At 47.5% G+C, this 12,453-nt stretch overlaps 1 protein-coding gene across 1 annotated transcript; it reads left to right on the top strand.

Moving 5' to 3' along the window:
• The first annotated feature begins 303 nt into the window (after positions 1-303).
• Positions 304-7,490, top strand: LOC144093982 (adult-specific rigid cuticular protein 15.7-like). Its single transcript, XM_077627799.1, has 4 exons — positions 304-381; positions 1,584-1,673; positions 2,415-2,766; positions 5,250-7,490. The coding sequence occupies exons 1-3, from the start codon at positions 367-369 to the stop codon at positions 2,736-2,738; spliced, it is 429 nt and encodes a 142-aa protein (XP_077483925.1). The 5' UTR covers positions 304-366; the 3' UTR covers positions 2,739-2,766; positions 5,250-7,490.
• Positions 7,491-12,453: the final 4,963 nt, after the last annotated feature.

Genomic DNA, 12,453 nt, shown 5'->3' with positions numbered 1-12,453 from the left:
CGCACCTCATCTCCGGCCAATCTGAGAGAGGAGGCGCTCTCCGCTCGAGTTGAGGCGAAAAGGAAAACAACTTGGGAAAGCGGGCGTAATGGTGAGAACCGTTTGAAGAAAGAGTTTAATGCCGCGCAACAAAGGCCGGGGGATTACAAGGGGACTCCCTTTTAATAACCTCCGCTAGCCTAGATACTTTTTTTCTGCGCTGCCGGATTGGCCCGTTCCGCGGCGAAAGTAGGTGGGCGCAGCACCGCCCGGAAATGGCCGTATAAAGCAGGCCGCAGCGTAGGGTCACTCCCCACCAAGCAGTGCACCTCCGCCGCCGCTCGCCTCACTTCGCTCGATCAGTGCGCACCGCCGCCGGACACTACCATGACGCTCGCACCCGTGAGTAGCGCTGTCGTGGCTTCAAGGGCACGCGCCGCTGGGGGTGGCCCGTGCCGCGAGGGCCGGCCGTTGCTCCGCATCGGCACGCCGTCGCCGCGTGGCCACTGCACGGATGGATGTAACGACTTGCTTTTGCCTCTGACCTACGCGACGTGCAAGGAGCCCAGTTTGTGACGCTGGCGCGAGTTCAGTCGTGGCTGCGATGTCCTTAACTTTCGTGCGTTGCTCCCGTAGTACACCTCTTTCGTGTCCGGTGTAGTAAGCCTGGTGAAAAATTATTAGGTTGTTTGAAACAGCCTGATAATTTGACGCTCAGCTCCTGCTCATCGAGACCTCCTTTTACATTTGCTCTTCGCAATTATCGCGTTATCCAGATAAACATGGCTGATATGACAAGAAAATTCGAAAGGAAAGGGAAGGGGGAATAGTAAGCGGTGGCTGGCCGCCCTTATTATGTGGTAACTTATAGTCGATTGTTAAACAAACCTCTCTTGCGACGTTTCCTGGTGTGGTTAATGGGTAGGAAGCAACGCTAATCTATGGTAGAAACGAAGAAGATATAGCTTTTATTCAACCGGGAACTTTCGAGAATTACTTTGTGACTTAATCATCGCAGCAGACACACGCTTGAACTTCGATCACGATATTGTTCGCGTGAAGTGTTTTAAAGCGAAATGTCCATGCCTGACTCGTGTTTTTTTCTTATTTCGCTGACCACAACGAGAACTCAACACGACATGGCAATGTCGGTATTTGTTGAAATTTGTACCTGATGAGATGCGGAAATTGGCAACAGATCATCCTGCAGAAGTCTGACGAGGCGTTTTATTTGTTAAGTTTTATCACTTGTAACAGCTGAGAATTTCGCCGCGGCATCTTAGCGTACTGCTCGGTAAACAGAAGTTTGCCGCCGCGGTGGCTGAGTGGTTATGGCGCTCGGCTGCTGGCCCGAAAGACGCGGGTTCGATACCGGCCGCGGCGGTCGAATTTCGATGGAGGCAAAATTCTAGAGGCCCTTGTACTGTGCGATGTCAGTGCACGTTAAAGAACCCCAGGTGGTCGAAATTTCTGGAGCCCTTCACTACGGCGTCTCTCATAGCCTGAGTCACTTTTGGACGTAAAACCTCCTTAAAACCTTCAACAGGAGTTTTATTACATGTCTCGTGGTACACTCACTTTCCCATTTATGTCCTGTCTTTTAGGTTGCTGCCTTCCTTGGTCTCTTGGCTGTGGTGAACGCCGGTTACCACGGGCACCACGGAGGACACAGCAATACCTACAGAAAGCAAAACGTAACTCTTTTTTTTTTCTTCGCTGGAGACCAGTGCTGTATAGTGAGGACTAGGGCAGCAAAGTAGGCGGTACTGTTGGCTGAGATAAAACGTAACTCTTTTTTTTTCTTCGCTGGAGACCAGTGCTGTATAGTGAGGACTAGGGCAGCAAAGTAGGCGGTACTGTTGGCTGAGATAAAGAAGGATGAAACAAATACAAGAGCTGTCTGCATTTCTAGTTTTGATCTATTTCTCCCAATGGACTATCAAATAAGTTTCCTACTGCCAAACCTTAGCTCATAGTATGTCAACAAAGTGGAATTACGAGGTGCCCCTTCGACTGCAACTCTGCTGCTTTTCCATTCGCTCAAATACAATAGCTCCCAGTTTGCTCAAAAAGATGTCCACCCACTGGTCGCGCCAGACGGCAGGAAGCACCTCGAGCTGATGGCAGTGCCAGAAACGCAATGCATTGCTGTGCTGTGCTCCCTTGGCGCCTATTTCACTTAGAGCGGCAGTTCAGCACTTGTCCATCAAACCACTGCCGCGATGGAATGATACTTGTGTTTGATGTCCCTCCACTGGCAAAGAAAGAATTGTAAGTTGTAGACGTCGTGTCTGGTGCTGCAGGATTAGTTCCCGAATGGCAACTCTACCTTGAGTGCTAAGACTCGCTAGACAACGGACATTAGGCATTAGCAAAATAAAACTTGTAATTATTTTCTTCTCGTATCTCACTGTGATCTCCGTGTGCTGTACCAGGACTATGGCGAGTACACGTTCGGCTACGACGTCGTGGATGGCTACGGCAGCATTCATGGCCGCCACGAGAGCGGTTCGGCGTACGGCCCGGTGGTGGGATCCTACTACCTGGGCAACATCGACGGCCGCCACCGGCAGGTGCACTACGTGGCCGACAAGTGGGGCTTCCGCGCCATGGTCAAGACCAACGAGCCCGGCACCAAGACGAGTCTGCCGGCGGCCGCACCCTACCACTCGGCCAACGGGAAGCACGTGCCCGCGTACGGCATCGGTGGCGGACACGGAGGTTACGGCCACGGAGGCTACGGCGGATACCACGGCTAAACCAACAGTGGCAAGGGGGCCCCGACGAGTAAGCACTGCGATGACAGCGCTTCCCTGACCTTCGCGTAACGCACTGTACAACCGGAACGAAGGAAAGCTTGGTTCACACACTTGTGTTCCAAATCCACATAACAAAAATTGAAGAGGTTAACTTTATATTTAGGCTCACTCTATGATGCACTGTTAAGAAAAGCGCTCAGCATCGAATTGAACCATTTAGACTACAGAAAGATGAAGCTTTCAGCAAGCAGCATTACTGGCAGCAGCCCTTTACATGTTGCGATTGATTAACATACACTTGCTTCTCCTATAAGTCGCTGGGATCTTTGTAATAACACTGAAGCTTTATTAGGTTTCCAGTTATTGTAAGCAGGCGCGGGTTCTATTCCGGCAGCGGCGGTCAAATTTCGATGGAGGCGAAATTCTAGAGGCCCGTGTGCTGTGCGATGTCAGTGCACGTTAAAGAACCCCAGGTGGTCGAAATTATTCCGGAGACCTTCACTACGGCATGAGTCGCTTTGGGACATTAAACCCCCATAAGCCAAACCATTTTTTGTAAGCATCAAAAAATGGCGTTCATTGCAGCTTAAAGACATGTGATCTCTCTAGGTTCAGTTATATACGGCCTTTTATATGCAAAATCAACCTTTTGGCAACTTGTAAAACAGCATTTCAACCATCATCTACGTTACTCTAATAATGTTTGACTAAAAGCGATCAACACGGGAATCATGATTTAAATATGGCTGTACGGCTAGCTTCCTTAGCCGGAAAAGATCTGAAACGGCCAACTTTTAACTAATTTTCGTGAACTCCCCTGATGGCACCTGTGGAAGGACAGTACGAAAGGGACTATCGGCTCTATGTATCTGCGGCTAATGAGTTAAACGACCTACCTCGGAGCTATGAGGCAGAAGACAGTCAGAGCGTTATTGGAAAACAGGAGCTGTACTGTGCATAAATATTTTGCAACAAAAATATTTGAAAGCACCAGACTAAGCTTTTACGCCTGCCTACTGTCTTGAAATAAGCGTTTCAGCATTTCTTTACGCTTTCTCTCCATGAGCTCAGGTTAGCCTATGAGATCACTATCTGATCACTATTTCGCTCATTATGCAGGGTGAATACGATTCGTCCGTTGCCATGCGAGTCAAACCTGAACAACATGCAACATCTATTTCCTTAGTCTTTTGTCCATTCTGCACATGTTTTCTGTTTAGAATCAAAGCCTGCAAAGTTACATAATTCTTTACATACAGAATGAAATTCGTATCTACAGGTGAAACCAGGACTTCAATTTAGACGGATTCATATGGTATCTCAGCGGCATGTGTTCTGGTAAAACTTAAAAAGCCGTCTTAAGTTTCTGAGGCTGCAATGATATTGACGTTCAGGCACAGAGAGGATAAAACCGATTTCTTTGATGCGATACTCGTCCGTGTCTCACCAAGTTATTTGACTCTTTACGATGGTCAATCAAAATTCTCGCATAATAAGCTTCGCGTCCCAAGAACACAGAACTTGTCGTGATCGCCGACTGTCCTTTTAAGCCCCGCTTTGTAGTTTTGTTGCGTACAGTGACCACCAGAAAGCTATTTTGCAATCGAGCATTGCTGAAACGTTAAGCTTCTGTAGTTGCCTAGTAACGTTTCTTTGCGCGGAAGCATGCAACACAATATTATTTTAATGATGAATATTTTCCTGGCATTCGATCACATTTTGTGACTAGGGGGGTTGCACGTCATGGTGCAAAGTTGATCTCTTCAAGGCGAAGTACAACAAATTTCAAAGAATGAATTATTATTCGATTCATCTGATGGAAAGGCGCGCAGCTTTCTCCAAACCTTGTGGTTCACCGTGGACACGGGACCGAACCTGACAACAACGTCAGAGCTTCGTTAATTCCTGACTGTTTTCCAGTAAGTTAAAGAATTCTGGCGGGATTATTAAAAGCACCTCAATGTTCAGATGATCTGTTGTGTGCTAGGCATATTTCAACGCTACGCGCTCATAAGCTTCAGCCTCAAGCCCGTGTCGCCCTGAATGCTAGATGGCAGCAGCTGCAGTCGTTATCAACGCGTGCGTGGGACCGCAGTCTCGCGAGATTTTCATTCTTTCCACACATGGGGTCGAACACGTAAGGAAATGTCATAATAAGCTAGTTTATTTGTACGTTGATGCATTATTCGGTGTTCGTTTACGACGCCATAAATCTTCTGGTCGACTTTTAGAAAGTTTCGCCCCTTTCTGAATCAAAGTAATTCAAATAAAGATGATTATTAAGTCTTACTATCACCACAGACGCCCATTTATATAGAACTAGCATCAAAAGCTTGCGTCGACTGCTTTCGTTAGTCCAGCTTTAGCTCGTCCCACTCCTGTGGGACTGTGCATCATCGCTTGAGTAGGATCCAACCCCGTCGCCGGTTGGCCCGTTGAGACGTCGGTGGCCAATTAAAAAAAAGCACCACAGACATCTGACGCCGTTTCCTTCGTCCCAACCTTTTCCAGCTGTCATCCGCAGTTACCAGCGAAGCCCGAGCGCCTGGAGTAAACAAAGTGCCACCCACGGTGGTAACGCAAGCGAGCACGACGCCCACCTGGTGGATCGGCTTGTCCCGGACGACCAGTGCGGCTGCGTGCAGTGTTGCGGCCACATGTTTTCTCAACGATACGACCATAATAGGGAAGTGCCTGAAGCAAGCCAATCAAAAAACATATCGACCAGAAAATTTCCACTTCAGCGCTTACCTTGCTGAGATCAAACCTCCTTGTTTTTAATTTCTACAAAACTACTCATTTACGTGCATTGCCCCACAATCGACTCAACACCGTGTAAATGCAAGGTGCTCTTGTGAGCGATGTTAAAGAGAATAAGAAACTGCGGCAGGTTAACCTGTATATTTTTCTTTCATTCGCTTGCATTGTCAGCCACCACGCATGGTATATGGATTTAGTGACCTCCTCATTTGGCAATAAGATTAGGTAATTAGGCGCTGCGAGTGTTGATCAAATAACTGTATTCGAACATGAAGCAATACGAAGTGCGACAGCTTGTTTCCATTCAAAAAATATATATGAAGGGCGATGCAGCCAGCAAGGAGACAGCTTTTAACAAAGTATGCGGGGGAAAGCTTTCGGTTTGGCCCATTGTGGAGTGCTGCGCACTGGCGCTAAACCTAGCCCGTGTGCTAATTGCCAACAGTTGGTAGAGGTGGTGCTCGCTCAACAGATATCAACAGTGCCTCCCAAACATTCAAGCTGCTCTTCCATAACCGCCATTTTCTATTTTGAATGAAAGCAAAGGCTGGCACCACTTAATTTTATAATGTACCCCAAGTTAATTTGAGAAGTGTCTTAAATTAGTTGAATGGGGCAGTTGAGGCGTTCAATACTTCGATGTTTTTTCACTGCCGCCTGGTACCAGCCAAATTATCTTGAAATCAATATTGCAAGATTTCGTCGGCACTCCCTTTCCCACTTGACTCCACATTAGGAAACTGTACGCGGCTCCACGTTTGCCCCGCTTACCTTTTTTATTTCATTAGAGAGTACACGAGCTGTAAATACGTTTTGTTCGTCTTCAAAAGCAATGGGGATGCGAGCACATTCAGCCCTTCAGATCCCATCCTTCTGTGCTCAGAAATTCGGCGAAGTCGCAGCGACCGTGATGTCTGCCCAGTGGCGACATCACCGGCTTTCACAGCAGCGATATTCATTGTGTACATGTGTATAGGCAACTCTCTGCAATGTTTGCTTCTGCTTGTAAATTTCTCATAGTTTGCTTGTGAATAACCAGGCAAGTGTTTGCGTCGAGGCATGAGGTTCGACGCGCCACTGCTTCCCGCGTCCTTTATTTGTTAGTGCTTCGCTTGCAGCAGGTCTAGCCGCACTTGTTTTCGCCAGCTTAATCACTCCGCGCGCGTAGTGTTTTGTTAATTTCTTGCTGAATTTATTTTTATTTTTTTGTAGCGTAGTGCAGCTATAGAAGAAAAAAAAAAAACTACGAAGTCTCGCGGCCTTAGGCCTGAGCCTTACTGCCGAGCAACCAGAATCAATCGGGAAGTGCTGCCCCCGTTTTCTGAGCGGGAAGAAAAACATTGATTACTTTCTCAAGAAGCGCGCCCGCCGGTTTTCCTGCCGGTTAGGGAACTGCTTCAGATGAGTATACTGTTCCGCTCCACTAGCACCTCAGGCCCGGTGCAAGCCGGGAAATTTAGGTTCCCGACCTACTTGGCTCCTTGAAAAATGCAAAATCAGGTCATTTTCAGTACCTATCGTCGCGGAGCTAATTAAAACCGCCATATAAAATGCGCAGGTCCTTAATGCCCTGCACCGCTTCACTGTGCGTGCAAGCCTCGCAAGCGAAGCCTGTGTATATATGTTCATGTATTATTCCCACCTTGCTTTCCGGCGTACTTCATTCTGCTCTCAGACGCCGAGTGATGCTTTTGTGTGTCTGCGAGCGGGCGTTGCTCGCAGTGCCATAACGCCGTTATGGTGGAAGTTATGTGTCTCGAATAGGTTAACACATCAGCTGCGGTCGTCCTTGTGCTGTGCGCGTACGCGTGTGTTTGTGACGAGCGATCGAGCGCTCAGCGTCGCACTAACTCCTTGGCACTCGAAACGTAGTTTCAAGCGTGCACGTGTGTCATCTGGTCTGTGATTTGGTATTTAATATTTCCGCTACCCTCTGTATAAAGTGCGCGTTTTGTTCACAGAAATAAAAGAAGTGTTATTTGTGCAGTGCAATATGTCTGAAGTTCAGTGTGTTTCAGTGCGAAAGCACTACTCAGCGAACCTAACCAAGAACTTTATGTGAAGCCTCGGAGTAACTCGGGTGAGCTCGGGTCAGTTCGGAGCAGCATTGCGCAAGCTGCAGCCAATGGGAGGAAGCCCGGGTAAGTTCGGAGGAGCGTCGCGAAAGCTGTCGCCAATGGGAGGAGGGCGTCTCGCCAGCTGCCGCCGAGTGGACAGAGGGTGTGAAGATGAAGAGCGAGAGACGCGGTTGCAGATGCCAGAAAGAAGAGGCGAAGAATGAACACGCGCTTTCGCACGTCTACCCGGTTAAGTACATTAAACCCCTGCCACCATACGTCTCCCCACCAGCGTACATATGCACAAGCGGCTTATCTTCCCGGATCAAATGGTACGCCAACACGTCCAGTGCATCCATCACATGTGGATACCACAGATGAAGAACACAGCTTTAGACAATGCAATCGCGGAGGCTCGCCGCCGACTAGACGAACTCACCCAGCGCCGGGAACAGCGTCGTTCTCAATCCTCTCGAAGAATTCTAATAACTCGGGAGCAATCATCAAAGGAATCACCTAGGGTAAGCACTGGCCCACAATCAGGTGCCGACCACCTGTTAGCCGTGACTACCCCGACAGTCCGCCTTTAGCAAATCGAACCTTCAGCGTGCGTGTCCACGGAAAGCCCTTTGGTAACTTCACTTCCAATAGAGGAGTGCCGCAGGGCTCTGTTCTCGCCCCCACATTATTTAATGTGGCTTTAATTCCTCTGGTTCGAGCCCTAGAGACCATCCCTTCTATCCGCGTGCTTGCGTATGCCGATGATATCACCTTGTGGTGCTGTCATCCAGATGCGTCTATTCATCAGTCGGTCCTTCAACACGCGCTGGATGTATTGACATCTCGCCTCCCACCTTTGGGTCTAACACTCTCTCCTACTAAATCATGTTTCATTCGAATTGGAAATAAAGCCGCCTTACGGAAAGCTCCCCCTTTAAATTTTACGGTACATAATTCTCTGATTCCTCAGGTAGAAACTGTTCGTATTCTTGGTCTTCTCCTCCATACATCTGGGACTGGCACCCCGTGGCTGACAGCCACCCGTAAATCGGCTCACGCTACTCTAGGTCTGATTCGTCGCATAGCTATGCGCTCTGGTGGCGCACGTGCTCATACGGCCCGCCAGCTTGTGCGCTCTATCCTTCAGCCACGGATAGTATATCAGGCACAATTTCAACGTCTCACCCGCAGACAGTGGGACTCCTTGAAACTATCAATCGTGAGGCTATGCGCGTCATAACATATCTGCCTCGTTTAACACCCATACCTGTGCCACAGGAGTTCGCACAACTTAATACACTCAGTGAAATCATCGACCAACGGGTGGCAAATAGAGCTCGAAAACAGTCTCTCAAACTTCATCGTTTAAAGACACTTCCACGGTGGTCATACTGCCAGCTCACTGACAATCGCCCCACTGTTTCCCCGTCGGTATCAGCAGCGTATCTGCCTGAAGGGTGCATATTATACACGGATGCATCACATTCTGCAGAGCGGGTTGTTACTGCTGTGTATAGTCCATCTCATCCGCATCTCAACTCTCGCGCGACGTATACTGCGGATACGTGCACTCCCCTGGCATTGGAACTTCAAGCAATTTACAATGCCATTGCTTCCCTTCCGCTCGTTCCGACATTCAATACAGTTCATATTTACACCGACTCCCGCACCGCCCTTAAACAGCTTAAGGCTGTTCGACGAACGTTCCAGATTTCACAATCAATTCATGTGCTCTGCGCAAAATATCCATGTCCTGTGCGCATACACTGGATTCGCGGCCATGCCCAGGATCCACACAACATTCAAGCGGATGCTATGACTCATCTTCATACATTAGACGATCCGCCACCTTCCCCTCTTCCCCCAGATCCGTTCCTGTCCCATGTTTCCGATTCCGAAGTTCTGCGCCAGCGAACACGCGCTCTAATTCCTCCGTGCTCGCACCCTCTCCCCCGTAGTCTTACTCGGCAGGAGGAGGTATCCGTGCGCCGGATTCGGGCAGGGGCGGCTCTGACACCATCTGTCCGTCATCGGTGGCGTGCCAAAGATCTGCCAGCACCTGACAGGTGCCCTCACTGTAGCGCTGCACCGGACATTTGTGATGTGCGGCACTTGTTGTGGACGTGCCCAGCGACGGCTGCTATCAGAAAACGGCTCCTCAGGGAGGTGGGCCTGCGGTGGAACCGCGAAAGTGACTACGTGAAGTGGACTATGGACAACCGTTTCATTAGCAACCTGTGCGACTACCTCAGCGCAGCGGTTCTTCACTCCTTCTTTTAACTTTCAATCCCATGCATTCCTCCCCCCCCCCCCCCCTTCCTTTTTCAACTTATGCCTCATGGCACACTTCTCGAATAATAATAAAAAAAAACCTCTGCCCCATTTTCTCCAGCCTGCAAGTAGGCGCTGCCAAGTGCATCTAGAAACGGACACGAGACATGCATGCATGTGAAGTCGGAATGTAACTCTAACGGAACAACAATGTTTTTGCGCCAGTGCAACCCCAAGGTCTGAGCCTACAGTCCCAAGTCTAGTGGTGATCAAATAAGTGCTTTCCAGTTACAAGAGCTTGTTATAGAAAATAATTAAAAATATATAAGGTTATTCACGAACAACAATTTCTGGTAATAATTTATTCAAAAGTGACCTAAATAAATTGCGATATTACGGAATAGAAAAAAAAAAACCGAATCGAATGAAGATCTTCCGACAAACAGGGAGATTTGCGAATGATCCATAAGGGTATAAATGTCAAAATGCTAATTGCTTCCTTGAAAGAAGCCTTGCCCCCTACCTCCTGAATTCTTACACTGCACCCAGAAGAGTTCTATTGTACAGGTTCTGGGCTTATTACACCAGAGAAACGATGAGGCAAACACAAATAATGTGGTTTCTTACTCTGGATCCCATTCAAGATAATGCGATCACACGCTTCGGCAGTGGAAAGTGCGGCTTTCAATGCGTCCAACTTGGATGGCTGCCACGACATGGGGCAAGGAGAGGTAATATGCATTATTTCTGCTCGAGACCAATGTGCCACAGAAGCACGCAAGCTTCACAGCTTTCAATTGCTGCCGAGTCTTTTGCCAATTCGATTTACCAATTTTCCAGCCTCTCTATTCAAACACTTTACATCAAGACCGAAAATGGCTCCGTGGTGACGTTTTGAAGTGAATTGTCTTCCTCGTGTGGGCCCGGTTAGCCTCCCCGCCTTTCCTTTCGCACTCTTTTTTTTTCTCTCTTCCACGCATGGTTAACAGTACGCAGATAACTTCTAACGATTCGTACCAGTATGTCGGCTGTTATATAACAAAGGGCGCTTCTCAGAAGATTTACGTGAACACTGAACCAGCACTGAGACAGCAATGCTCTGTTTCTTACGTGGGACCATGCCTGTAAAGCTCTGGCGTTTTAACGCTTTAGCCATGCACAAAAACCAGAGAATGCATGCTCAGCATGGCTAACTCATCTAAGATTACATAAACTGATTGTTTTAGCTTATTCCTGAATTACCCGGTCATCTACATTCTTTCGAAGCATCCTCTTCATTCTTGCATATCACTGATGTAACATCCTTGAATGTTTGCTAATTTTGAGGCACAAGTGACTCATACCCAGAAATTTATAAAATTATATTTTTGCAACGGAAAGTTATTTATGAACGCAATTTTTCACGTGTCGTAAAGATTGCACCATACAGTCAAAAATTGGAAGACCCTTGAGCTTCGCCTTTACGAGTGCAACGCGACAGCGTGTCGCAGCACTGCTAGGGAGTCCACGGAACGCCATCACCCGTTCGGTGCGACGCCTTGCCCGTAGGAAGCACCTTTGAACGCATTTTTCGTTTTTTTTTCGATGGTTTAAATTAACAATTGATCAATTACACACTCTAAATTTTCTTAATTAGCATCATCAAGCATTGGCTTTTCATTCTGACCATATTGATACCTTCGAACCGCCTTTTTCCAATTTTGCCATTTTCATATTTCCTTAATTAATCAACAAATTACAATGATTTCATTAACTCGCCATCGCCTATCACACACCAATCAATCATCAATCACTAAAAACCTCAAATTACCATGATAAGATGTTTTTTTACGCAGCCCCCGATTATTTCCGACACGCTGTGCCGACTACTACTACGCCGACGGCTTTTCGACCGAACGAGCTGTATACGATATCGCGTAATATATCCGCAGATTGCCCCTCGGGGCGATTGTAGTTTTCTGATACTTAATGTCAAAAACGCCTCCTGTTGTTTTTCTATGGAGTCCTCACACAGTGCGAGCGCAGGACGAACTTTAAAAGCAAGGTCTTGTTACGCATGGGAAGATTATACTGTTCCCATCAATATGTTTACAACAGAGTCTTACAATATTCCACAGTTACCTCACAATTAGAACTGATGTATAAAAACGCTAGTCTTGTCCGTTCTTCCCTTCTCCTAAATGCGAACCATACCAATAAAAATTGGCTGCTCTTTCAACTATCGTACGAGTCGCCTCACATAAACTATCACTTCAAAGCTTAGGTGCCGTCCTGTCATTGCAGTATACAGCTAACGCCAAAGTACGCAGCATCTCGAATGGTCGCCTGGTAGTTTAAGGTCTACAATGGCATCTGTTTTTTAAATGTAGAAATTGTTTCTTGGATTCCTTCTCGCAGTTATCAAGTCCGCAGAAAAACGCACGGGTTTCAGCCAGACTCTTCATTTTTGCAGATAACCGTGGTTCTGGTTGGTCGCGTAATAGATCATTAATAAAGGAAGATGGCAAGTGCCGAACAAGTTCTCAAAAAGGAACTTCATTTTGTCATTTTCAGAAGAGGTGTTAAATCAGTCTGATCGATGTTACGGAACCAATAACGAGCGACACTTGAGCTGCCATGCTTTTTGT

The sequence above is a fragment of the Amblyomma americanum genome, chromosome 1 (genome assembly GCF_052857255.1).
Source record: "Amblyomma americanum isolate KBUSLIRL-KWMA chromosome 1, ASM5285725v1, whole genome shotgun sequence".
NCBI lineage: Eukaryota > Metazoa > Arthropoda > Arachnida > Ixodida > Ixodidae > Amblyomma > Amblyomma americanum.
Note: the sequence above shows the minus strand (reverse complement) of the source record. Positions and strands in the feature narration are given on the sequence as shown.

Coding starts and splice junctions, on each gene's coding strand:
- LOC144093982 (XM_077627799.1), top strand. Junction 1,674..2,414: donor ATACCTACAGAAAGCAAAAC/GTAACTCTTTTT, acceptor GTGCTGTACCAG/GACTATGGCGAGTACACGTT.